General features: G+C 46.9%; 1 protein-coding gene across 2 annotated transcripts in view; it reads left to right on the forward strand.

Annotated features, from left to right (window-relative positions):
• HECTD4 (HECT domain E3 ubiquitin protein ligase 4) overlaps positions 1-26696 on the forward strand; it is a 170654-nt gene that overhangs the window by 6271 nt on the left and 137687 nt on the right. For both annotated transcript variants that reach the window (XM_075568133.1, XM_075568134.1), the window contains exons 2-6: positions 10210-10724; positions 12503-12592; positions 18533-18663; positions 19644-19752; positions 21371-21509. In XM_075568133.1, coding sequence (XP_075424248.1) covers positions 10210-10724; positions 12503-12592; positions 18533-18663; positions 19644-19752; positions 21371-21509 — 984 coding nt within the window. The remainder of the gene's footprint in view (positions 1-10209; positions 10725-12502; positions 12593-18532; positions 18664-19643; positions 19753-21370; positions 21510-26696) is intronic.

Consider the following 26696-nt stretch of genomic DNA (forward strand, 5'->3'; position numbering starts at 1 on the left):
AGACGCCAGAGGGATGGTTCTCCATACTCTACTCCCCCATTTTACAATGTCTCAATCATTTCATAGTCATGTTTTGGCTCCTATGCACGCATAATATACCGTGTGTTCTGTGCATTCTGTATTGTCTGTTGTGCTTTTCACAATTAAGCTTTGGAGCCCAAAGCTGTTAACACCTGGGTTATCAGCGGTACCTGCACTGCAAACTGAACCAGGTAGTTCCCTAGAACTGATCTTTGGTCCCCAACCCCCAGGGAACTCCCAAGATATTGCACATCTGAGAGGCCTGCAGCCCTGCCTTTCCCCATTATCTCTTAGCATACAATGCTTCCACCGCAGCCAGGGATTCCGGGTAATGACATGCAGATGAGCACACAGTGGCACCTTTAAAAACAAAAGAAATAAAAAAAAAAATTATGCCCCCCAAATAATCGAGCACGCTGGGCTTTTAAGTAATAAATTATTATTTGCAACTTGTTACAAATGAATGTTTACATTTTCTCTGGGTCCTCGTAATTCCATATTGGCTATTTGTTTATCTGTATAATCATTAAACGCATAGTGGGCAAAACAATGATAACAATTCACCAATTTAAGCACTAACACACAGTCTTATCACTACAAGACGTAAAAGACGAATCCATGAAGATTGTACAAACCCCACCAAAGCATTTGCTAATTTAGGTAAAGTTAGCTTTAAAAAAAAAAGAAGATATTTAAAAATAGTTATTTGTCTTGATTGTTCTTTGCATTTATTTTTACCTATAGAACGTGCCGCTGCCCTTTTTAGCCTCCAACTGTTTTCACCGCCACTGTCTGTGTTGTTTGTAGAGAGAATAAGACACTTTCTGGCGCTAGAAGACACCTTTCAAGTGAATAGGCCATGAGGTTTCTTCCAGCGCCACGGGGTGTCTTCCAGTGCCACGCGGCATCTTCCAGCGCCATCTTCCAGCGCTACACGGCATCCTCCAGCGCCACGTGGCGTCTTCCAGCGCCACGTGGCGTCTTCCAGCGCCACGCGGCGTCTTCCAGCGCCACGCGCCGTCTTCCAGCGCCACGCCATGTTTTATATAGTCCTAACAGGCTATTGTATCAAATACATGATTTTTTTTTTGACACTATTATTAACAGAATATTAAGGAGGCAAACAGTGCACATGCTGAACAGGGCTATGTTGGCACCTACAGTATTGTTTTAAGAGGTATTCGTTCTAACCGGGAACACCAGATTGCCTTCAGTGGCTGAAACATAATTACATACATTTTATTTATTACGGTTAAGTCCACTGGTCTGTCCTTTTGAACTTTGTTGTCCAGGTATCTCTATTCCTATATCTGGATTGTCTACGGAGCAATCGTGACCGATTAACAAGTCCTCGGAGTGCGCTCTACAAATGCCTCTCTAACCCGTATTTATAGGCAATCCAAGCCTATGTTGAGGCATGTTGGAAGGCTTTCGGTTTCTATTGTATCAACTATTTGTAATGTGCTAATATTTATATGCTTAATCCCTCCCTGTCTGTGAAGTGTTCAGTATTCATGAAGGTATTAGCAGTGACTAAGATGGCAAAAAAACCTGCACAAATAAGTATTCCAGATAAGGCAGGAAGACGGACCATGGCCTGTATAAATAAGAGGCTGATAATAAATAACCATGCGGGGCGTGTGGATAAAAGCAGATCACATTTTTAAACTGAAATATTGTGTGTGTCTCTGTGCCCTACAGAAGTCAGTCTATTTATTACAGTACACTAATGATTATAACTGGATTGGTTGAAATGTTCCATAATATAGACATTACTACATGTAATTGTGAGTAGGGGCTTGCTCATATATCTGGGAAGTGGATATAACCCCTTTGGTGTCAGACTGGTCATCAACATATGACTAGCCGTCTCTCAATGAAGGGGTTAAGAAGTCTGATGATGGCAAATGACAGGAGCATGACGTATTGAAAATTCAAACATTAGCAGAAATTGGTGGATGAGAGTTTCTTTCATTACACTTTGTTCAACTCCAGGATCCAGCAGGGAGTGCGTTTAACAAGGCGGCAGACGGGATCCGCCATGTTTTGTGTATGCAAAATAGGGCAGGAATGGTGCTTCAGCCAAGCAGCCTGACAGGAGTATGCAGCATGGTTCATCACCTACGTAGTCCTGTGCAATGTACTGACTTGTGTAAAAAGTGGAAATACTCAGTTAGAGCAGTCACCCCCAGAAGCCTACGGGAGTTTAACTCGTATGTCGTGCTCTTCAACCCTTTGCCTATGAAGTAGCCGCCATGTTTTGCAATTTGGCACTCCAGGGACCCTACGCCATGGACTTTCAGCTCGTCTATGTATGGGAGGGTACCTCTTCTATGACGCCACGATCGCGGTGTGCAATCTGGGGCCAGGCCCGTCCGTTCAATTTTATTTTTTGGTTAAAAAAATATAAACAGTGTTGGAAAGGACAAGAAGAGATCTCTTAAAGGAAGTAAAACCTAACCTGCTACAAGAAATGGCGCCCAGCACAGACTGGCGCCCGGCACAGACTGGCGCTTTTACATTTAAAAGCATAGCGTGTGAATTTCTTTAGGTTGTAGATAAAATGCCAGTTCCCAGGGCAGCTCCCTCCCCTTTGGCTGCTATTCACCCATTGGAACAATCTCCGGCTGCTTTGGCAGTTCTGTCAGCCAGCAAAGCAGCCACTTGGGTTGAGGAGACTTTGTGAGGAGGGAGCGGGGCAGGTAAAGGAGAGTTTCACCTCGCTTTGCTCACTTTCATGGCTACAGCAAAGATTCAGTTTGTAACAGATTGAAAACAGTGGTTTAAAATGGGTTTGATAGTGATGACCCTTAACCTGAAACTACACACTACAGAGTAACGTGAAATGGACCTGCATTCCACTTACAATACTTCCCTTGTCGCCATCGACTTTTCTGGTAAACGCTTACAGCACTGCACCTCCAACAGTCAATTCCTCAAGGTCACTTCATCAGATGCTAAAGTGACCCTGATACATGTAATAAAGGTATTTCTAACTCACATTATACTACCAAAGCATAAGATTCTTTGTAGAATTTGTCTCCCACTATAAGAATCTTCCCCAATCCTATCTAGGGGAAAGTTACCGTTTTTGTAATGTGCTTATTAAATAGTACACATTATTTTTTTTATTTTTTATTTTACTTTGAATGTCTCTTGTTATTGGATTTCCTTAGCTTGTTTTGAATAATTTAAACCAAACATAAATTATTCAGATGTGGCAAATTTATTCTTGCCTTTTGACTATTTTAGAGTATAACGATGAAGCTTCATTTGTTGGGGAGCGGGGAGGAAGAATCGACCATAAACAAGTGAAATACATAGAACTAATGAATCCATACTGGTAATGTGGGTGTGAGACATATTTAGGGGTTTGTGGAAATTATGTGTAAGATTGTGCGTTGGTGTACACAAGGGGTGGCCCACGCCAGTCCTCAATGGCCACCAACAGGTCAAGTTTTAATGATATCGCTGCTTCAGCAAAGGTGGCTCAATCAGTGTGCTGAAGCAGGGATATCCTTAACCTGACCTGTTGGTGGCCCTGGCGGACTGGAGTTGGCCACTCCTGCTGTAGGGCCAACAAAAATATACATGAGACTTTTTTTTTCTATGACGAGTTATGTATGTATGTATGTATGTATGTATGTATACACACACAGTTCAGTTATGGTGGGTAAAAAAAAGTGACACAAACTCTCCACAGTAAAGCATATAGCAAATGGAGTTATTACTGTGTGCTCATTTGCATGTCCTGCCTAAGACATGCAAATGAGCACACAGTAATATTTTCATTGGCTATACAGTATATATATATATATATAATTGATTAAAAAGATGAAAATAATCAAAATTAAGAACCTCAATAATAACAGCAGAGAATTTCAACTACAGCTGAAAAATTGCTTCAGGTTGCTCGAAATGCATGGAGAGTAAATATATATGTATGTGTATATGTATGTACTGTATATACACACACACACACACACACACTCTCCCCCCCCCCCCATGCTATTTGGGTGTCCTGCCACCTATACATTCAGTGGGGCCTTGCTTTGTAGGTATCACCCAGACTTCCATGCAGGAGTTCTCTTTTGCGGTGCGTACAAACCAGGGCACTAACATTATTGCTGCATTGCAGCACAATACAAAATGCTGCCTTTTAGTTCCCCCTCTTAAATTACATTCATTTAAAAGGCAATCCTTCATTAGGCCACAGTGTACTAATGGCAGTGACATGTTAACACTTTTAGTGCTGAAGGGTCATGCCACCTCTTTGGTCACGGACCCCATGTTACCCCCGCATCACGTGACCGCTCTTCGGAGCGTTCGGCTTCCTGTTCCATCTGTCGGGATGAATGTGATGTGGTGGGCCTGCCCCGCTCCCTTCCGTGGATAACTGGCGTTCAAGCCAACAAGGTTATGGCTTCCTATTGGCCTGAACGGTGTGGCGGCCATATTGTTTCCCTAGAAGGGAACTTTAAACCCAGTACCTGCAACTGTATGTATCTCTCGGTCTGGAGGCTCCCAGGAGCGGAACAAAATGCTTCGTTCAACCTTGGGGGCTCCCCAGGTCAGTTTATGTAACACATAATGTTTTATTAACAAAGTGTGTGGGCGGGATTGCTGCGTTAGTGAATTTTTGTCCTTGATTACTTTGTAACCCCTTTGCTGCCCGAGGGGTCTGCAATGCATTGTATGAAAGGGTTAAGCAGAAGACCATTGTCATTGTACCAATACTCTCTCTTGCTATATACTGCAGCGTGTACATTTTCCCAAGTAAGTGATCCTGTATGGAAATGAGGCTTTGTGAATTTTGCCGCAGATTACCTAATTTAACAACCAACCTGAGTTTGTACCAGATCCGAGTATGGAGACCCGGGTCAGCACTTATTGGCTTTATGAGCTTCATGTCAAAATGCAAGATAAGATTATCCCCTCTGCTGCAGTGAGTGCCTGTAACACAGGAAAAGTGCAGTGTGTCTCTCTCTCTGTGACGGTGCACGTCTCGAATCAGGAAGCGGACCCGCAGGGCTGAGGTAGGGAGGCAGAATAACTGACCAGAGCCCAGGGACAGAGTCCTGTAAGAGTATCCGTAGTCGGTAAGCAGGCAGAGGTCAGGGCTGGCGGCAGTGGTGCAGAGTCCAGGCGACAGGCAAAAGGTCAGGGCAGGCGGAAGACAGCGAGGTCGGGGTCACGGTCAGGGGTCCGCAACAGGGATTCCAAATAGGCGAAAGGGTAATGTGTGACAGCGAAGATCAGACGGAGCTGCAGCAAACAGAACTTTGCTCGGCGACTCCCACCAGGAACTGCAGCCTTATATAGAAGGCTGCCAGTAGGGCCGCCAACAGGGGGGGTCTGCCGGGGTTGGCGCCCCGGGCCCGGTGAGTCAGCCTTCAGGGCCGCCAAGCGGGGGAGACAGAAGGTAATGGTGTGCCGGGCCAGGAGGCTGGGGGGGGGGGGCTCGGCGGCCGGTGCTGCAATTGGTCCCGACCTCTGTCCAGGTCCGGCTGATGGTCGCGCCCGGGCCCCGGCTCTCCATCGGATGCAGGCCTTCCTCTCCCACGCCGAGCTTCCAGCCTCTGACGTCAGCGCGCCTCAGCTTCCGGTGCGCCTCTGTCTGGAAGCTCGGCGTGGGACACAGAGTGAGGAGGTCTGCAGCTGATGGAGAGTCGGGGCCCGGCGGCGACTGGCCGCCGGACCTCCTAGCTACCGGTCCCGACCATCCCCAAAGGTATGTCTGCTTTTTTTATATGTATTGGGGGGGGGGGTGTGGGTTCATTTGATATATATTGGGGGGGAGTGGGGGTCTTTTTATATGTATTGGGAGGTAGTGGGGCTTCTTTATGTCTTGGGGATTTTTTTTATATGCGTTTGGAGGGGTTTTATATTCATTGGGGCTTTTATATTTGCATTGTTTGTTTTTTTATTTATTTTTTATATATGCATTGTATCTCACCGGTGACACGGCCGCTGGGGCCCGCCAGTGACACGGCCGCTGAGGCCCGCCGGTGACACGGCCGCTGAGGCCCGCCGGTGACACGGCCGCTGGGGCCCGCCGGTGACACGGCCGCTGGGGCCCGCCGGTGACACGGCCGCTGGGGCCCGCCGGTGACACGGCCGCTGGGGCCCGCCGGTGACACGGCCGCTGAGGCCCGCCGGTGACACGGCCGCTGGGGCCCGCCGGTGACACGGCCGCTGGGGCCCGCCGGTGACACGGCCGCTGGGGCCCACCGGTGACACGGCCGCTGGGGCCCGCCTGTGACACGGCCGCTGGGGCCCGCCTGTGACACGGCCGCTGGGGCCCGCCAGTGACACGGCCGCTGGGGCCCGCCGGTGACACGGCCGCTGGGGCCCGCCGGTGACACTGCCGCTGGGGCCCGCCGGTGACACTGCCGCTGGGGCCCGCCGGTGACACTGCCGCTGGGGCCCGCCGGTGACACTGCCGCTGGGGCCCGCCGGTGACACTGCCGCTGGGGCCCGCCGGTGACACGGCCGCTGGGGCCCGCCTCCAAGCGATCACATGGTCGCGGCCCTGGAAGTCTGTTTGTCGAGTGCCTTTGGACACCTGTCAGTGAAAGTTAAAGGCGCCGTCTCTCCTAGGACCAAAGTGCGCTAATTGCAGTGACATGCTAAAGGGTCAAGTATGGGTGATTCATTTGTCATTGGGATATGTTGCAAGTTTCTGTTGGGACGGCTCACCAGCCAGTTTCCCAAAGCAGAAAGTAGATTAGGAGTAGAAGTATATAGGTCAGTGTCACATACGACACACCTGTGAGCACGTGACCAACATACGGGACAAGGGTTAATACGCAGCCCTCAAACTGGCCCACTTTTCACTTTCGCAAAGGTCCCTCAAATGAACAATATCTCCCCTCAATCCGTCCCCATGTCCCACTTGCCACGAACAGCACACACGTGAGCACGTGACTTAGATATGTGACCTTTTCAAAAGCAAGGCTGTCAATTACTGCGCTGCTTCCCATGTCTGTACCCCATAATTCCCTGTATAGCACCATTGTGGGGTGCGACTTCGGTAAGCAGAGCAGGGATTCACCGTTCTGCAGCAGCCATAATGTTTCATGTGCCAGGGCCCGCAGTAGGCGAGTGACCTCCCGGAAGTGGGCTGGTGCAGGTAAGTAACATTTTCCATGCCCTATATATACAATTATATTTATTTATATTATTGTCCTGTAAAAAATTGCATCCCTCTTGCAGAATCCAGAAACCGGGAATTCTCTTTAAAACAAATGGCCATTATTATTTGCTTGCTCCAAGGTAAAGTGACATTCGTTAATTAAATACAAAAAGTCCACAGTGGGACCGAACTATGGATCCCTCTAATAAATCTTATTGAACCTTTTTACATGACCATTGAAGTGCCATTTATGTTCCTATGCTACCGAGTAAGAATAAGTCAGCCTTACTTTTTTACTTACTGAAAATACAGAGGTCTCTCCGGTATTATTGGGGATGAGGTATTATTGAGGATGAGGTATTATTGAGGATGAGGTATTATTCAGGATGAGGTATTATTGAGGATGAGGTATTATTGAGGATGAGGTATCATTGAGGATGAGGTATCATTGGGGATGAGGTATCATTGGGGATGAGGTATCATTGGGGATGAGGTATCATTGGGGATGAGGTATCATTGGGGATGAGGTATCATTGGGGATGAGGTATCATTGGGGATGAGGTATCATTGAGGATGAGGTATCATTGAGGATGAGGTATCATTGAGGATGAGGTATCATTGAGGATGAGGTATCATTGGGGATGAGGTATCATTGGGGATGAGGTATCATTGAGGATGAGGTATCATTGAGGATGAGGTATCATTGAGGATGAGGTATTATTGGGGATGAGGTATTATTGAGGTCTTCATGGTAGCGAGTCCAGTATGATCCTGCTAAAGTGGATCCCATTTTCCAGAGAGTTTGTTCTTAAAACACAAGAGCCTTTAGTCATTGCTGCTGGAAACAAGTCTTTTTATTTGTCTAAAAATAGGGATAAGGGGAAAATATGTTCTGAAACACTGAGAGCTGCCACTGGAAAATTGTACTAATAGTCTAATGGGTTCTTAAAAGCATCGCTATCAATACACGCCACACAAATCCATTAATTTAGCAGCCACTTTGGTATGTGTTACGTTGTTTTACGATTTTTATGGCTGCTTCAAAAGTAACATTTAAAAGCAACTGTGTAGAGGTCGATTGGTTCAGGATTGGAAAGGCCTACAACACAGTGCAAAGACAGTGCAAAGACAGTGCTCAGAGTGCTCAAGGTGAATCTCCCCCATTTAGTGTCATCAAGACCATTTTATACTCTAATACAGGGGTGGCCAACTCCAGTCCTCAAGGGCCACCAACAGGTCAGGTTTTCAGAATATCCCTGCTTTGACTGAGCCACTGGTTGAGCCACCTGTGCTGAAGCAGGGATATCCTTAAAACCTGACCTGTTGGTGGCCCTTGAGGACTGGAGTTGGCCGCCCCTGCTCTGATTGGCTTGGTTTATACTTGCTAAGCCGGCATAGCCATATTAGTAAAGGATAGTGATTTGCACAGGAGGACAGCTGATACGATGTCGAGATCCCGCGAGAATGCAGTCACAGTGAAGGCTGAAGCTGTTCTAGAAACATTGTCTCCGGAGCTCTGAACACTGCGTTATCTCGTGTACGAGTTTGTATGCTTGCCATGTCGGGGCATACTGTAATGTAATTCAGGGGAGTTTTCTCTTGCATTCCAGTTTTCTTTTTGTTACCAACAAGTGCTTATTCAAAGTGAAAAAGATGCAGATAACCAGTCATTCTAACGGTCCTTCCAAAACCAAATTGGAAGCATCAGGCACTCGAGCGATACTAGATATTTCCTGTTGTGTTCCTATATATTTAAAGATATAGTATATAGGCCATGTGCATTTTCTGTACTTGTAGTGAAAGGTTTTATTAAACTTATTGGCGTAGAAGTGTACTTCCGTCTCAGGTTGTAAAACCTTTTAACGAGTCATTAGGAGGCTTTCTTACATTTACGTGTGTTCCGAAACCTTTGAAACACGTAGATCTGTTTTTCATGTTACAGTACACGGAAGCAGAGACTTGCTTTAAGAGCCACTATTTAATCTACGAAACACTCTTTTCTGGTCCATTTAAAGCAGCTATCCCCACCCCCCCCCAGCCCCAGAAGCCGACATGAGTTTAACTCCTATAATGTTAGTATATTTTAATAGTTTTTCTAGTGTTAAAAATCATGAGTTTCTTAATGTCTCGTTTATGAGGTTTCCATGGTAACCTTTAGATGGCTCTGGAGAGAGCTCCATTTGAGCCTCCCAGTCTCCCTCACCCCCTCCTCCTCCCTCCATTAAGAGATCTCTAAAGTAACAAATCTTTAGCCAAACAAAGGATTATCTTGTCTCCTAAAAGCCTCCAAAGTTGTTTGCACCCTAGGATAGAAAACTATGGTGACTTGGGACTATTTTGGTCCATGGCACCGCGTCCCTGCAGCTCTTCAGAATCCCGGTAAGTTAGTTGCAGATGCCTCACGCGATCCCCCTGCATTTAATTTAAATGCCTTGGGGAAGAGCGCGGGACCTCTGCAACCGCCCGCGCCCCCCCCCAGACAAATATCCCACCCCCATGGGGGTGCGCCCCCCAGTTTGTGGCACCGCTGCTCTAGAACAGGGGAGCACAAACTTTTACTGTTGCGCCCCTCTATCTGCCTGCTCCGGAGCTCGCGCCTCCCCATCTCCTACCTGGTAGCTGCGTCCAAATGATGCTCCGGGGCAAGTGATGCCCATGGAGATGTGTCAGAGATAAAACACAAATAGGGAACTACAGCTTCACGTATTAAGTGTAAGGAAAGGGTGTATAATACTTCTACTTGTCTATTTCAAACAGGTGGTAATTACTTTTATCAGATCAACCATTAAACTTAGCGCATTTAACCGGATGAAACTTGTAACAATCATTACGTTTTTAGTTCTTAGAAGCACTAAACCTTGAATGCTTTATGGTTCATTTGTTATTCCTAAAACTTTGTCTTTACTAGAGATCCTTGAAATAGGGTTGACCTGAACCTTTATTTTGGGGCTTACGATATCGAACTGACAAGTCATGCAGACTCTTCCACGTAATGGGCTTAAAATGTTCAATAATTGATTTTGAAATAACTTTCTTTTCTTTTTATCTTTTAGATTTTGACGTTCGAGACGAAGAACCCTACTGAGCTAGCAGAGCGTTTGCGTGCCGTTTGTGGGAACCAGAGCAACGCCTATGCCCGCTTGCTCGAGTATCGCCTGAACGCATTGCGTGGATTGTGGAATGCCCAGCGCCAGCTGGCTCTGGAGGAACAGCATGAACGGGAGGGATCTGATGACGAAACATTGGCCTTGCTGAAGCGACAAGACTTGTTACAGCAGCCAGAGCAGGCACCGTTCACGTCTCGGATGGGGCTCTTGCTGGTCTTTCCACTTATTCAGTCGCAAAGTAAAACAGACCCCTCTCTTTGTAACATAACCGCTGAGTTGCTATTGAACTGCCTGAGGGACTGCCAGCCTTTGAGCTTGACAAAAGAACCAGCGGACTGCTTGAATGGGATAGAATCTTTGCTCTGCTCCTGGTTGGAAGACACTTCAACTTTGGGCCAACAAGTCTCGTACAAGCAAAAGGAAAACTCCGCTGCTGCTCTGGTTGCCTTGGCCTGCGCTAGGTAAGTGACGTCAAACACGAGGAATGTCTTGTTATGTCAGACAAGGCCAGAATAAGAGCGCAAGGAACAACCTCAGCAATGATCTATTCTTATCCTAATTTAAGTAGCAATCCCACACAATATGTAGATTGATGATATATATTTTTACATAATTGGAACCCGGTAATGCCGGTGCCGGGGACTCCCTGGTTACCCAGATAATTACCACTTTTCAGTGCTGGTGCTCCTCATGGAAAGTTAAATATTGCAGGCCAATAGGAAACCGCAAGGTTATTGGGTGCGCCTTCCTGTGGCCCCCCCAAGATTTGACGTGGATATGGTTTCCCCACGAGGGAGCAGCGGTGAGTACACCAGTTATCTCAGGAACCGGGTAGGCTCTGGTACGCTAAGTAGATCGGTTTCACTCGTGGGTGGTCACTCTGGTTCCAGTTATGCGGGACTGCACCTATAGTAAAATATAGCTACTCTATCGGTATGAGAGCTTTGCACTGCAGATAATGTAAAGCAGGTACAAGCCTTTCATAGTGCTCACCATAATAATAGCTGTGAATCCGTATATATCACTTCCTCTTATTGTAGTTAATACAGAGTTCCCAATGAGCACATTGCCTGCGATATATACAACGCACATGTAACCTCACTGGGGCACGGTGTCGGATTAATGAGTAACAGCCACTGAGTTGCATGATATAATGGCGCTGTGACGTAGAGACCTTTATTGCGTGAGGGATTGTGGGTAATCAAATGTTTCATTCATTTTGATGCTTTTTTTTGTGGAAAATCTGTCAAATAAGATTTAAAGGAGCAGTTTCTCCCACTCGTATTTTTTTTGCCCGTTCCCCTTTGTTTTTTTACGGGGTGGGAAGCAGGGGTCCCCCTCAGTCAAGCAACAGCTATTTTCAGCTACTGGAACCCCTGGTTCCCAAGATGCTTACCCGTGAAGTTATTGGGTTTAAATCTTCCTCAGGGGGAACAAAATGGCTTCCAAATCTCAGGCCAATAGAAAGCTGCAACATCATGGGTTGCGGCTTAATTTTGTGTGGCCATTTAAATCCCCTTAAAAAAACAGTAAAACACGGTAAAACCGTGGTGGAGGTCAGCACTGAAGGACCCCCGGTTATAATCCGGTAAAACCGTGGTGATTACAGCAAGTTAGGACATTGAACGATTCACCTGGCTGTATCTTGGGTAGAAAGCATTAGATTGCATGTTCTTTGTAACAGGTAAGGGTTGTACCTGCAAAATGTGAAGAACCCCCTGCACTGCCACCCGTGTTTCTCCTCCGTGTTGGAGAGGCTCTTCAGACTTTGCCGTTCGTTTTAATCTCTTCCAGCACTAAGAGTTTTAAAGCAGATCTCCCACCCAGAAGCCAATATGAGTTTAACCTGTATATTGTTAGTAGCTTCTCCCTGAGCATGTCCTGCTTTATATAGTGGGGAAATGCATGCTTTTTGTTTTGATCTCCAGTGTCTCAGGTTAATATGTAACCTTTAGACAGCACCGAGCTATAAGGAGAGCTCCATTTTAACCCCCAGGACTCTTGTATCTCCTGAACGGAGAGAGGGCAAAAAGTGATCTTTTAAAATAAAATGCAAAAAAAGAGGCGATCGGTGCGGACTGCTGCTCTTAAATCTGAATTTGACATTTCAAAATACTCTGTCAGTTGTGATATGTCTGTTATGCATTGTTTCTCGCTCGCGCACGTGCGCGCTCTCGTATGTATTTGTGTGTATGGTAATTGCATATCTCATGTGCATACATATCTTTTGTTTTTCTAGGGGATCATTAAAAACATTTGTTCACACTGTACACTTGCTACAGAAACAGACTGCGCTAGGTTCCCTGCCTGTGGCAGATGTATTATATAGGTAAGTAACACGTGTCTATATGTACTACTGAATGTAAACAATCCTTAATACTTACAGTATATGTTGTAGAACAAGTGAAACATGTATTACCTGTTGGTGGCAGCGAGTAGCATATATGAGAAGAATTGGAAATGTATGCAGTGTATTCGTTTCGTTGGTTATCTGCTATATGGTAATATTATTTATCTGCATGTTTGTATGTATATGAGCTTCTGAAACCACACCTAAACATGTATCTTTGTGGCATTGCTGATCCTCTTTGCCAGGGGTGCTCAACTCTAGTCCTCAAGCCCCCCCTCTCCCCCCCAACAGGTCAGGTTTTTAGCTTCTGTGCATGTGGCACAATCAGTCCCTGCTTCAGCACAGGTGGTTCAATCAAAGGCTCAGTCGAAGACTGGGATATCCTGAAAACCTGACCTGTTGGAGGGGTCTTGAGGACAGGAGTTGAGATCCCCTGCCCTATACTCCACGCTGCCTGATCTAGCGGAGACACGCTATGTCATATGAAGATCCACTGGGACAAGAACCGATTTCATCAGCTTGAATCATCTGTGTACAAAGCTTTTGTCCCACCCTCTGTGGATCTGCTGAGTGTTCACTCCTAGCTGCACCCTTTGCTGTTATTTATATACCTGTAAGCGCGTGTGGGATAAATACAGAGACAAACCCGTGCTAATTTAAGGATAAGCAATTCGTGGATTCGTGTCAAAAGATTTGCACAATAGTACTTCTCATTCCTTCTAAGTAGAGCGGCAGATAAAATGTGTTTCCTCTGATCTTTGGCGTATTATAGATCAGGAGTAGCCAACTCCAGTCCTCAAGGACAACCGTCAGGTTTTCATCATATCCCTGCTTCAGCACAGGTGGCTCAATCGGTGGTTCTGTCAATGTGCTGAAGCAGGGATATCCTGAAAAGCTGGCCTGGTGGTGGTCCTTGAGGACAGGAGTTGTTATAGATGCACAGAATGTGTCTGCAGATGGGGGCTGTTCCCATGTTAGAAGCAGAGAGTGGTGGGGTGCAGTGGGGGCACTAGAGGAAGTAGATTATTCTGTAGGCGACACCTATTCATGAGCCACTGATGAACATTCTTCTTAGATGCAACTAGTACTAGTACTAGTACACATCTGTCACACCTGTACATGAACGCTCGGGACCTACCCATTGCCTTGTGACTCCGATCTGCACTGTTTGTGAATTTTTCTTTAACCTACAAAATATTACACAATAAGTGTGCTTTTTATTAGAGGACTGTTGGCTATTTCCGCTGTTCCTCTAGTTTTGATAATACTTTATATGAACACATTGTGTGTCAGAAGGGTGGCAAAACATTACTTCTTAATATCCAGCACTGGTGGGGTTAAGGTTTCTTTTTCTGTCCCACACCCACTTCTCCGGGCTTCGAAATCTCAGTACTTAGAAGCTGAAATGTGCTGGCCTTATTTGAACATTAAATCACATTATTTGTGAAAGAGAGACAGTTTTCCATTTCAAGCCTGTTGACAAGTTAACAACATCGCATCAACGGCTGTGCCTGCAAAAGCTGCACTATAAATCCACACAATCTGGCATCAAATCCTCAACAGTCCTGGGTTAAAAACAGCACAATATTGACTCTGGCGGGTCTATTTTAAGAGTACGAATCCATAACAGTTTTTTTTCAGTCTTGACCCCCTTGACCTTGAGGTACCAAATGATAGTATGTTCTCTGTAAGCATTATATAAGCATGATTTGTAATAATGTTTTTCAATATAATCATGAGCTGAAAAGGATGAAGGGCAACGTAACCGATGTAATCTCTAATCCTCCCAGAGGTGCAAGGTCACGGACGGGAAATATTGATATCCGCTGGGATAATATGATATAAACGGTAGACCGATAATCGCTTGTCATTCAAAAAAAACAAAAACTCGTGCTCTACTTGCTGTCATTATTGTAGTTTATTCACAGGCTTCTTTACCCGCAGAGGCCCAGTATCCCATTTAGAACAACCCCAATGTCCATTACTAAAGAGTTGCATTCGTTTGACTTTAAAATATGGATTAAGTAGAAATAGCCGTGTTGGTCCCGTTGCGTTGGTGAGAAATAAATGAGTATTTCAGTATTAGGCGATGCCTTTTTTTATTTTGATTAACAATGTGACATTTTAGACCAAGCTTTGGGGAGTTCTCTCTCCATCAGGTCAAACCATACTGATTTATTGATTCCATGAGTTTAACACAGATGTAAAATCCAAGATAATCATCGAAGGCAGATGAGGTAGAGAGGGAATGGCAGAGGGGAGGGTAAATAAATACAGGGCAATAAACGGATGAAAGAGACGATGAGCGATGTGGAGAGCATGTAGGGCAGTGCACCCGGCTTTGCACTGAGATACAAGCCGTCCAGCCACCATTGTGATGTTATATTGGTGCTGCTTGGTTGCAGTGAGGTTGTACCCAGCTTTGCATCTCCTGACCGCTTCCTTATAAGGGCTTACACAGGATCAGTCAATCTGTGCCAATATGGAGCGATCAGAGCCATTACTATCGTTATCGGATATTTCAATCCGTCAAAGCAACACAAACCCCAGTAACCTTTATACAGTGACATTAACAGTCACACAATGGGGTTAACAGACTAAATCTGTTCGTTAGTTAGAATGCGCCTGAAAAGCAACATAACGTTGTTTTTTTTTAATACTACTAAAGAAAAAGACAAAGGTCCAATATCGGTGCTTCCTAGATAATGTGGTAACCAATATGCAACTTTATCCAAAAATCTTGAAAATAATGTTTTTTCATAATAAAGATGGACTCGGTTCCTTGTATAGTAGCTATGACTAAAGAAGGATGTCCATCAATGAGAAATGGGCCTGTACAGTCAATTGGGTAATATGTGCTCGGAATTTAACCCCTATGATGGTTGGGGGAAGGCCAGGACCCCAAGTTGCTGACAAATCATCGATTTTCTGCGTTCCGGTCACTAACACTCGATTGACCCGTGTTTCCGAGCTGTATGAATAAACCCTCGTGTTCCTCCTATTAGCATGAGCTATACTACAAGTTGCTATGTGCCTAATTGGTTTTCATTTGTTTTTTTTTTCCTTCTAGCCCCTCATTTTTTTCTTGTTCAGTGCACCGCCATCTTCTTTTTATATTGTTGTAAAGTAACAAAAATGGGTGAAAATATCAATTGTAATGTCTCCGTAGCACTCACGCTGTAAAATCTGACTGCAGATTCGCAATCTCCATCAATATGCCATTCAGCCGTCTTCCCACCCTGGAGGAGAGTTGAGTTCCATTCATTTAAATGGAGTAGAATTGTTCTCCAGCGTATCGAATGTCACTGGCCCCAGACTGGAACGTAGTGCTGACGTATTGCTTTTATGGCATATCAAGTCTCTCTGCAGTTCTATAGGCAGGCGGCAACCTTACCAGGAGACGGCTAACTTTGTAAGTCATCGTTGGAAGTGGGACAGAGGCTGAACCACAGTGAATTTAATGACTAACCTTCCTAAGTTCTGGAACAGCTCAGATATGTTGTTTCCCTCCCTCCACCCCCCAACCCCCCGCCCCCACCCTCCCACCCCCATGTCTGTCCCCTTTCTGTTCCAGAAAAAGCAGACGCCAGAATTATTATTTGGCAATCTTTGGACTTCAGCCTCTCTGATACTTCGTGTTAGAAATGATCAGTAATCAAGGATATGTATCTCCTGACACCTGCAATAACAAAAATAAAGAATATCTCCACCCTTTTATGTTAGATTTAATTTGGCATCAGCCCGGTGAGGTATATATGTATTTGTTTTGAGCAGTTTTAAGTTTTAAAATGGGCAGGTTCTTTTTAAGTCGAGTGGCTGGGTAAGTGTTGATCTTTCAGCTTGGAACAAACCAAGCCCTATACCTCGTCTTGCTGCCATGCTGCCGTCCTGCCCTGGTGTGTGTACAGTACATCATTCTTCACTGGAACATCCTGTACCTAGCATGAGCAGAAGAACACTAGGCTTTCTGAAGCATCCCGTAATAATATACGGCTTTATACGCTCAGCGTAAATCTCACCGGACAGGCAGAAGTACTGTAATGCTTATTTTTTTGCATGTTCCTTCAAGTTGGAGCACAAACTTATGCAATAAAAACAGAGTTGTTTAAGCAGCACATGTTACATCTGCTAGGATCTAGCAACAAAATCCAACTTCAGGCGAGTATGACCATCATTTTATTTGAAAATGGTGGTGGCTGAATTTTGGAGGGGCTATCACTGATAGATATATATATATATATATATATATATATAAAACTTTTTTTGTATTTGTGTCACGTACGACACCCCTGTGAGCACGTGACCTGCATATGGACAAGGGTTAATACTCCGCTCACAAACAGTCCCACTTTTCACCTCCGCGAAGGTCTTTCAAATGGACAATATCTCCCCTAAAGGACCAGGGTTAATACGCAGCTCGCAGGCTGCCTCACTCTTCACCTTCGCAAAGGTCCCTCAGATAAGTAACATCTCCCCTAAATCCGTCCCCATATATCGCCTGTCACAGACAGCACACAAGTGGGCACGTGACTTAGATATGCATTCAGGTTTAATACACACGGCTACTCCAGCCAACTCACATTTAACCTGCGCAAGGTACCTCCAATGAGTTAATATTAACACCTTACTCAATTGCAATCATATTTATACGCTGCCACCACCCGAGATAGTTATACAAATAAAAGATGTCAAATTAATATTTGCCAGGGTGCCAGGTCCCTGTTTATGATAGAAAAAAACTATGCACTTTAACACACACATCCGTTGTAGCAAAATGTGTCTGAAAATTTAAATACTCTCTCCAGAGCATGCAACAGTTAATTCAGAGCCCAAAGCATTACTTATTAAATGTTTTAATATATATATAAAAACACAGTGCTTAAATTACTGAAAAAGGATTACAGGAACATACAATTACAATAAAGGCAGAACAGTTTCTCAAAATAAAAAGGATATAACATAAGTTAACCCTTTACATTGCCAGATGTCATATGTTTTCCCCCAGAGAGGTCACTGGTGCAGAAGATGAGATATCATGTGTTTGGTCCAAAACACTCCTCTGTTGAAATCATCTGGTTTTTTTCATAAACCCTTGCTAAGCTTTTAAGTACAATTTTCCCTATTGCAACAACATAAGTCCACTCCCGTCGTAAATCAGCTGCGAGACCGACAGTTTTATGACCGAGGGGGGAAAAAACCCCCTTTAAAACAAGACAAGACTAAGCATGACCGTCTTACCCCTAAACCTGAGCGACAAATATCTGTCCCTTATTATCCCTTAACCGTGTGGTGTGTGGTGTCAGTGCATGCCCTTCTGTGATACGATTACAGATTTGTAACTCGTATTATGCAGAGGAGATGACATCACTTGAGTTTCCCATTTGTAATAAAGTCACTTGCTGAAGCTTACCCTGCGGGTCCCATTTCTCTGGAATGTACCAGCTATTATTCACACACTTTTGATGCTGACAGAATAGTTTCTGATTAGCGTTTGACCCCCCTAAACCCTGCATGCGTTACTTTTAGTGGGCTATCCATGAAAGGCACCCCCCCATTTAAGTCCTTTTTGAAGATCCCAGACTCTGGAAAGTTCTTGACCTGTCATAAACACACAATATAGTGTATTTTTAAAATAAAACTCCAATCACATTAACCCCTGAAGCACCAGATGGATTAAAATACATATTATATATATTATCATGACAGTTTGGCCACTTTTAATATGAATCTTTTTGTTCTCTGTACTGTGACTCTTGCCTTTCTCTTCAGTGATTTACCACTTCAGAGAGAACCACGTGGAAAGGAATCTATCCACCACTCTAGTAACCATGCTGGCTAGAGTAGCAGGGTAATGGTTTGCGCGTTGGGGCCGAGCGCCATCTCAGCCCTGGTAATAGTCTCTGTGCCTTTTGTCCTAAGGTTGCTGCTTTTGGAAGGAGGACCGGGATCCCCCTCTTGTTTACTAGGAAGCAAGCACATAGTGTCGTGGGGTTTTGAGGATATGCTTCCAGCTCCTGATGGAACCAATGGTTCAAACAATGAAAACAAAGGTAAGTGATGCGGAATATTTACCACCAAAGGTGATTTATAAATGATTAACCTGCCTCGTTTATTTTATCCTATTTTTGCTTATACCATTAAAGTTTAGTTTTGAACCCATTTATATTACATTCAGTATATTTTCAGGGGTCACCAAGTAAATCCCAACACAGTATCACACTATGGTGCCGTCTCTGCAACTAGTTTCTGCACTCTAATATACTACTGTGTACAGTTTCATACTATATAGACAGTCTAGAGAGTGCATAGTATATAGAGAGGCTAGAGAGTGCATAGTATATAGAGAGGCTAGAGAGTGCATACTATATAGAGAGGCTAGAGAGTGCATACTATATAGAGAGGCTCTAGAGTGCATACTATATAGAGAGGCTAGAGAGTGCATACTATATAGAGAGGCTAGAGAGTGCATACTATTGGGGCTTCTATACTCCCTCCATCTTCTTTGTTGCTATTGCATTACCTTAGTGCACCCTGACTGTAACCCTTTGGCTGAGACGGTGGGCTCCCCACCGCTCTATTTATATTTTTATGGGTTTGCAGCAGGGGGTCTCCAGAGCTGAGCCACGTTGATTTCTGCTCCGGGGGCCCCTGCTTGCTGAGCTTCTTACCTTAGGTGGGGCAGGTAGTAGCTCCGGCTTGGCTGGTTTGGGCTAACATAATAGCTGCTTAAATGGTCTGCGAGCCAATAGGAAGTCGTGACGTCATCCCTTGCAGCTTCCAATTGGTCCAAGTCACACGGGCCATTTTAAACTGAGCAGGGATACCGGCACCCCCTTCCGTGGTAAGTATCTCGGGATGGGGGCCACGGAACCGATATCAACGAGGTTCCGCTCCGGAGACCCCCTGCTTCACACCTCTTTAAAAATAAAAATACATTTGTCCCCAGGAGTGCTGCTTTAAGCTCCCCCCCCCCCCCCCCATAAACCAGCAGTCTCTTTTCTGTATGTTGAGTCCTTTGTTGGCTTTGCAGATGCAGACCTGGGCCGTTGCCTGACGTCAGATGGGCTGTACCTTTATACCACTAACTCAGTAGGGAGAGGAGTGAGCAAACTGGGGTCTGGGCTGCACGGCACTCTACGGTGAGTCCTCCTAATCGCTCTCCTTCCCAACACCCCAACACCGGAGTTATGGCTGAAAAAAGATGGGTGATGGTTGGATGCAATGATCTTTTGTCCACTGTAATATTACCTAGAGGAGAAGGTGTCACGATGCAATAGTAAAAATAGGACATTAAACTGAATTTATAGTTAAGTTTACAGTGACCAGAAAGGGGACGACTGTTTTTATTGTGTCGAATTATTTATTTGGCTACGTTGAGAAAAATGTGTGTTTGTTTTATGTACATTTTTAATGTACGACCAGATCATTAATCGTTTGACTATACAAGAACTCCCGGTACCAGAAGTCCTGATATGAGATCCCTTGGTACTGTAAATGAACAGACCGCAGTATTGAGCAGTACTGTATGTTGAGTATAACTATACACTGCTCCTAGATACAGACCCAGCTGGTTGAAAATGTATGTATGTTGTACACCAGACACAACTAGGGTATGGTGGATAAAAAAGTGACAAACGCCCTCCATCGAATAAACTACGGTGAAGATGGAAAACCCACAAGTGCATCCGAAAGTCTTCCACAGGTCTATAAACCTGCTCCATTCCACCCACTGCCACACGTCATTATGTGGTTAAGCTGCGGAGAAGGATTCTGGGTAGTGACATCCAAATGAGCACCCAGTATTCATTCATGTCACTTTTTTGCTTCCTATCCATTTTATTACATGGATTCCCTAAAGCTTTATCCTGTCACATTAAACATCTTCTGTGTCGCTGGCCCTTCCACCACGGTATGGGGTTACGAGTACCACCATGGAGAAACGCTGAGAAGCGTACGTTGGGGGACAGTTCATTATACCTAATAACACAGGCCCAGGAGAAATCTGTATGTGCAAGTGGGGACGTGATGGCTCCTGCCATGTCACAGTGATGGCTCCTGCCATGTCACAGTGATGGCTCCTGCCATGTCACAGTGATGGCTCCTGCCATGTCACAGTGATGGCTCCTGCCATGTCACAGTGATGGCTCCTGCCATGTCACAGTGATGGCTCCTGCCATGTCACAGTGATGGCTCCTGCCATGTCACAGTGATGGCTCCTGCCATGTCACAGTGATGGCTCCTGCCATGTCACAGTGATGGCTCCTGCCATGTCACAGTGATGGCTCCTGCCATGTCACAGTGATGGCTCCTGCCATGTCACAGTGATGGCTCCTGCCATGTCACAGTGATGGCTCCTGCCATGTCACAGTGATGGCTCCTGCCATGTCACAGTGATGGCTCCTGCCATGTCACAGTGATGGCTCCTGCCATGTCACAGTGATGGCTCCTGCCATGTCACAGTGATGGCTCCTGCCATGTCACATGTGCACAGAATCTATGATATGCACCTGCAGGGCTCGAGCTAATGTTGGCATCCAGTGCCAAAGGATCGTAATAATAATGGGAAATATAAAATAAAGTAACAGCATCTCACGTCGTGTTAGCACAAAAAGGTAGTCTTGGGGTTTTTAATAAAGCAACACTTTTTAAGGAGGTGGAAATATTAGTACAGCTATTGTGATTTCTGTAAAGAAATGTATGAATTCGCAATTAAGTTGAATGAAACCTTTTGTTACAAATGTTTTTTTTTGTTTTCAGGGGTTTTGTTTATTCTCGGAACGAGGAGATGGAAGCTGGCTGGGTTACTTATGGCAGTGGCAAGTTAATTCACCGTCCCGCGTCTTTTGATAACAAGCCTCATTATCTCTTCCAGATAATTGACCAGCACACCCTCCAGGTAATCAAATCACAAGCAGCAGAGCGGCGTTTTCTTTGTAAAACTAAAATACCGTTCACCAGATGGAAAGGCGCGTCTCTGAACTAGCAGCAGTGATATCTTTAACCCTTCTGATGCTTTTCCTGCTGATTTGTGCCTACAGCTTAAAGGGATCTGCGAATACAATCTGAAACAGGAAGGGGGAGTGACCCGTGGCCGTGGGATTAGTGTTACAATGATTCCATGGCTCTGGGGCCATGATCTGTAGTGCCACTGTTGGCCACTAGATGTTTAGTCAATCAGTGGTTTAAGGGGTTAAATCTGGATGGTTGCTGTCTTTTCCCAAAAAGATCAGAGACTATTTGTAAATCCTTTTTTAGGTACAGGTGGTCCTCGCTATCCGTCGGTCCGTTATCTGCCGAACGCATTATCCGACGCTCACCGCCGCGGATTAACATTGGATTCGCTATCAGGCGGCGGTTTGCGAGACGGATTCCGGCGCATAACCGAGGAATGCCTATGTTCTGTAAACATTGCAATCCGGATGTTTGACTCAACCCTGTTGTGGTGTTACTGTTAATTGAACAGAACCAGCCCGTCTCCCCTTCCTCACCCTCCTCTCTCTTGCCCTTTCCTCATTCTTCTCTCTCTTGCCCTTTCCTCACCCTCCCCTCTCTTGCCCTTTCCTCATTCTTCTCTCCCTTACCCCACCCTCCCTCACCCCTCACCCTCCTCCCTCTCCCCTCTTTTTTCCTCTTTCACGCTCCTCTCCCCTCTTTTCCTCTTTTGCCTTCTTTTGCCTCCTCTCCCCTCCTCTTTCTTTCCTCGCTATTCTCCTCTCTCATTAGCATTTTTGACAGGAGACGCGTGGAAGAAACCACTGATTGCCACGCACTGTCCTTTTTAGTGAGAAAATCATTTCCACACGTCCAATCTGCCAAACAATTCCCTTACACAATGACCGTGTGTTTAAGGAAGCCGATTGCACTGCGGAGCTGTTCTTTCCACGCAAAAGGTGGTCGCCCCGTTAAGTAGAACCAATTTCAAGGATCAGAAAGCGTGTACGTGTGTTCAGCACTGCTGTATACTTTAAGGGCTCTGAACATGAATTACTGCTGTATTGGTGCCAAGAGATTCAGGACAAAATCCATACCTTCTAACTTACTCCAGGTTTACCGTTAACCATGATCCAGTCCAGGCGTTCCTCATTATACTAATGGGAAGCCAAGCCCAGGACTGGATCATGGTCACACTGTTAACATGGAGTCAGTTGTCAGGTATATGGAAGCTGAATCCTGAGGTGCTCAATATTGTGACTCAAAAATGGAATCCGCAATGAGGTATCCCGCTCAGAATAGACAGCTGCTGAGTACAGCGTTGCTTCAGCAGTTTCAAATTAAAATAACATTTTTGCTGAGCCACCGAGCAATATGATACTCCTGCTAAGGTGCTGCAGCTGGGCTGTCAGCCGGCGTGGCAGAGGAACGTCAAACTAAGTCATTGTCCTGGAAAGCAAGTCATCTAAAGCAGCATTAATCTCTACTCAATATATAATATCGCCAGCCCATGTGCTGGCTAATGCCTCATTGTGCACATGTTAAAGGGGCGATCCACCCTAGGTAATCCACCCCACCCCCTTTAGAGGACGGGAGCCGGGGGCGCTGCAGATCTGAACCGCACGGTCTCCACTCCGGAGACCCCCCTGGTCACCAGATACTTACTGGGGAAGTTACCGGTATGACTACCTGTTTTTTTAAAGGGGATTTTAAATAGGAAACCACAACTGATGATGATGCGGCTTCCTATTGTCCTGCGGCTTGGCAGCCATTTTGTTTCCCCTGACTTAAAACCGGTAACATCACCGGTAAGTGCCTTGGGAACCAAGAGGTCCCGTGGCAGAATTGACGTGGTTCAGCCTTGGAGGACCCTTTAGTTCCTAGTATGCTCTGTGATGGGGGTACTTTTAACTTCCTGTATTGACCACATCTGTTCCCTGATCGTGTGTGTGATCAGGGCTGCCACCTTCTACTGAAGGCCAACCTGGAGGGGAAACAAATGGGTCCCTTACTGGGTGTGGCGGGGTCTCCCGGCATCCTGCTGCAACTCCCCCTCCAACTGCACTGAACATGGCTAATATAATACCTCTCGCCCATGTGCCGCGGGTGTTAGAATACCTCTCGCCCATGTGCCGTGGGGTGTGTTAGAATACCTCTCGCGCATGTGCCGTGGGGTGTGTTAGAATACCTCTCGCCCATGTGCCGTGGGGTGTGTTCGAATACCTCTCGCCCATGTGCCGTGGTGTGTTAGAATACCTCTCGCCCATGTGCCGTGGGGTGTGTTAGAATACCTCTCGCCCATGTGCCGGGGGGTGTGTTAGAATACCTCTCGCCCATGTGCCGGGGGGGGTGTTAGAATACCTCTCGCCCATGTGCCGTGGGGTGTGTTAGAATACCTCTCGCCCATGTGCCGTGGGGTGTGTTAGAATACCTCTCGCCCATGTGCCGTGGGGTGTGTTAGAATACCTCTCGCCCATGTGCCGTGGGGTGTGTTAGAATACCTCTCGCCCATGTGCCGTGGGTTGTGTTAGAATACCTCTCGCCCATGTGCCGTGGGGTGTGTTAGAATACCTCTCGCCCATGTGCCGTGGGGTGTGTTAGAATACCTCTCGCCCATGTGCTGTGGGGTGTGTTAGAATACCTCTCGCCCATGTGCCGTGGGGTGTGTTAGAATACCTCTCGCCCATGTGCCGTGGGGTGTGCTAGAATACCTCTCGCCCATGTGCCGTGGGGTGTGTTAGAATACCTCTCGCCCATGTGCCGGGGGTTGTGTTAGAATACCTCTCGCCCATGTGCCGTGGGGTGTGTTGGAATACCTCTCGCCCATGTGCCGTGGGGTGTGCTAGAATACCTCTCGCCCATGTGCCGTGGGGTGTGTTCGAATACCTCTCGCGCATGTGCCGTGGGGTGTGTTAGAATACCTCTCGCCCATGTGCCGTGGGGTGTGTTAGAATACCTCTCGCGCATGTGCCGTGGGGTGTGTTAGAATACCTCTCGCCCATGTGCCGTGGGGTGTGTTAGAATACCTCTCGCGCATGTGCCGTGGGGTGTGTTAAAATACCTCTCGCCCATGTGCCGTGGGGTGTGTTCGAATACCTCTCGCCCATGTGCCGTGGTGCTTTAGAATACCTCTCGCCCATGTGCCGTGGGGTGTGTTAGAATACCTCTCGCCCATGTGCCGTGGGGTGTGTTAGAATACCTCTCGCCCATGTGCCGTGGGGTGTGTTAGAATACCTCTCGTCCATGTGCCGTGGGGTGTGTTAGAATACCTCTCGCCCATGTGCCGTGGGGTGTGTTAGAATACCTCTCGCGCATGTGCCGTGGGGTGTGTTAGAATACCTCTCGCCCATGTGCCGTGGGTTGTGTTAGAATACCTCTCGCACATGTGCCGTGGGGTGTGTTAGAATACCTCTCGCCCATGTGCCGTGGGGTGTGTTAGAATACCTCTCGCCCATGTGCCGTGGGGTGTGTTAGAATACCTCTCGCCCATGTGCCGCGGGTGTGTTAGAATACCTCTCGCCCATGTGCCGTGGGGTGTGTTAGAATACCTCTCGCCCATGTGCCGTGGGGTGTGTTAGAATACCTCTCGCCCATGTGCCGTGGGGTGTGTTAGAATACCTCTCGCCCATGTGCCGTGGGGTGTGTTAGAATACCTCTCGCCCATGTGCCGTGGGGTGTGTTAGAATACCTCTCACGCATGTGCCGTGGGGTGTGTTAAAATACCTCTCGCCCATGTGCCGTGGGGTGTGTTCGAATACCTCTCGCCCATGTGCCGTGGGGTGTGTTCGAATACCTCTCGCGCATGTGCCGTGGGGTGTGTTAGAATACCTCTCGCCCATGTGCCGTGGGGTGTGTTAGAATACCTCTCGCCCATGTGCCGTGGGGTGTGTTAGAATACCTCTCGCGGATGTGCCGTGGGGTGTGTTAGAATACCTCTCGCCCATGTGCCGTGGGGTGTGTTAGAATACCTCTCGCGCATGTGCCGTGGGGTGTGTTAGAATACCTCTCGCCCATGTGCCGTGGGGTGTGTTAGAATACCTCTCGCCCATGTGCCGTGGTGTGTTAGAATACCTCTCGCGGATGTGCCGTGGGGTGTGTTAGAATACCTCTCGCCCATGTGCCGTGGGTTGTGTTAGAATACCTCTCGCCCATGTGCCGTGGGGTGTGTTCGAATACCTCTCGCCCATGTGCCGGGGGGTGTGTTAGAATACCTCTCGCCCATGTGCCGTGGGGTGTGTTAGAATACCTCTCGCCCATGTGCCGTGGGGTGTGTTAGAATACCTCTCGCCCATGTGCCGTGGGGTGTGTTAGAATACCTCTCGCCCATGTGCCGTGGGGTGTGTTAGAATACCTCTCGCCCATGTGCCGTGGGATGTGTTCGAATACCTCTCGCCCATGTGCCGTGGGGTGTGTTAGAAAACCTCTCGCCCATGTGCCGTGGGGTGTGTTAGAATACCTCTCGTCCATGTGCCGTGGGGTGTGTTAGAATACCTCTCGCCCATGTGCCGTGGGGTGTGTTCGAATACCTCTCGCGCATGTGCCGTGGGGTGTGTTCGAATACCTCTCGCCCATGTGCCGGGGGGTGTGTTAGAATACCTCTCGCCCATGTGCCGTGGGGTGTGTTAGAATACCTCTCGCCCATGTGCCGTGGGGTGTGTTAGAATACCTCTCGCCCATGTGCCGTGGGGTGTGTTAGAATACCTCTCGCCCAATGTGCCGTGGGGTGTGTTAGAATACCTCTCGCCCATGTGCCGTGGGGTGTGTTAGAATACCTCTCGCCCATGTGCCGGGGGGTGTGTTAGAATACCTCTCGCCCATGTGCCGTGGGGTGTGTTAGAAAACCTCTCGCCCATGTGCCGTGGGGTGTGTTAGAATACCTCTCGCCCATGTGCCGTGGGGTGTGTTGGAATACCTCTCGCCCATGTGCCGTGGGGTGTGTTGGAATACCTCTCGCCCATGTGCCGTGGGGTGTGTTAGAATACCTCTCGCCCATGTGCCGTGGGGTGTGTTGGAATACCTCTCGCCCATGTGCCGTGGGGTGTGTTGAAATGGCAGTGACTGGGGTGTGGGGGTGGGCAGGCAGGCAGTGACGGGTGTGGGGGTGGGCAGGCAGGCAGTGACTGGGGGGCTGGGCAGGCAGGCAGTGACTGGG

This window comes from Ascaphus truei, chromosome 13, assembly GCF_040206685.1.
Source record: "Ascaphus truei isolate aAscTru1 chromosome 13, aAscTru1.hap1, whole genome shotgun sequence".
NCBI classification, from domain to species: domain Eukaryota; kingdom Metazoa; phylum Chordata; class Amphibia; order Anura; family Ascaphidae; genus Ascaphus; species Ascaphus truei.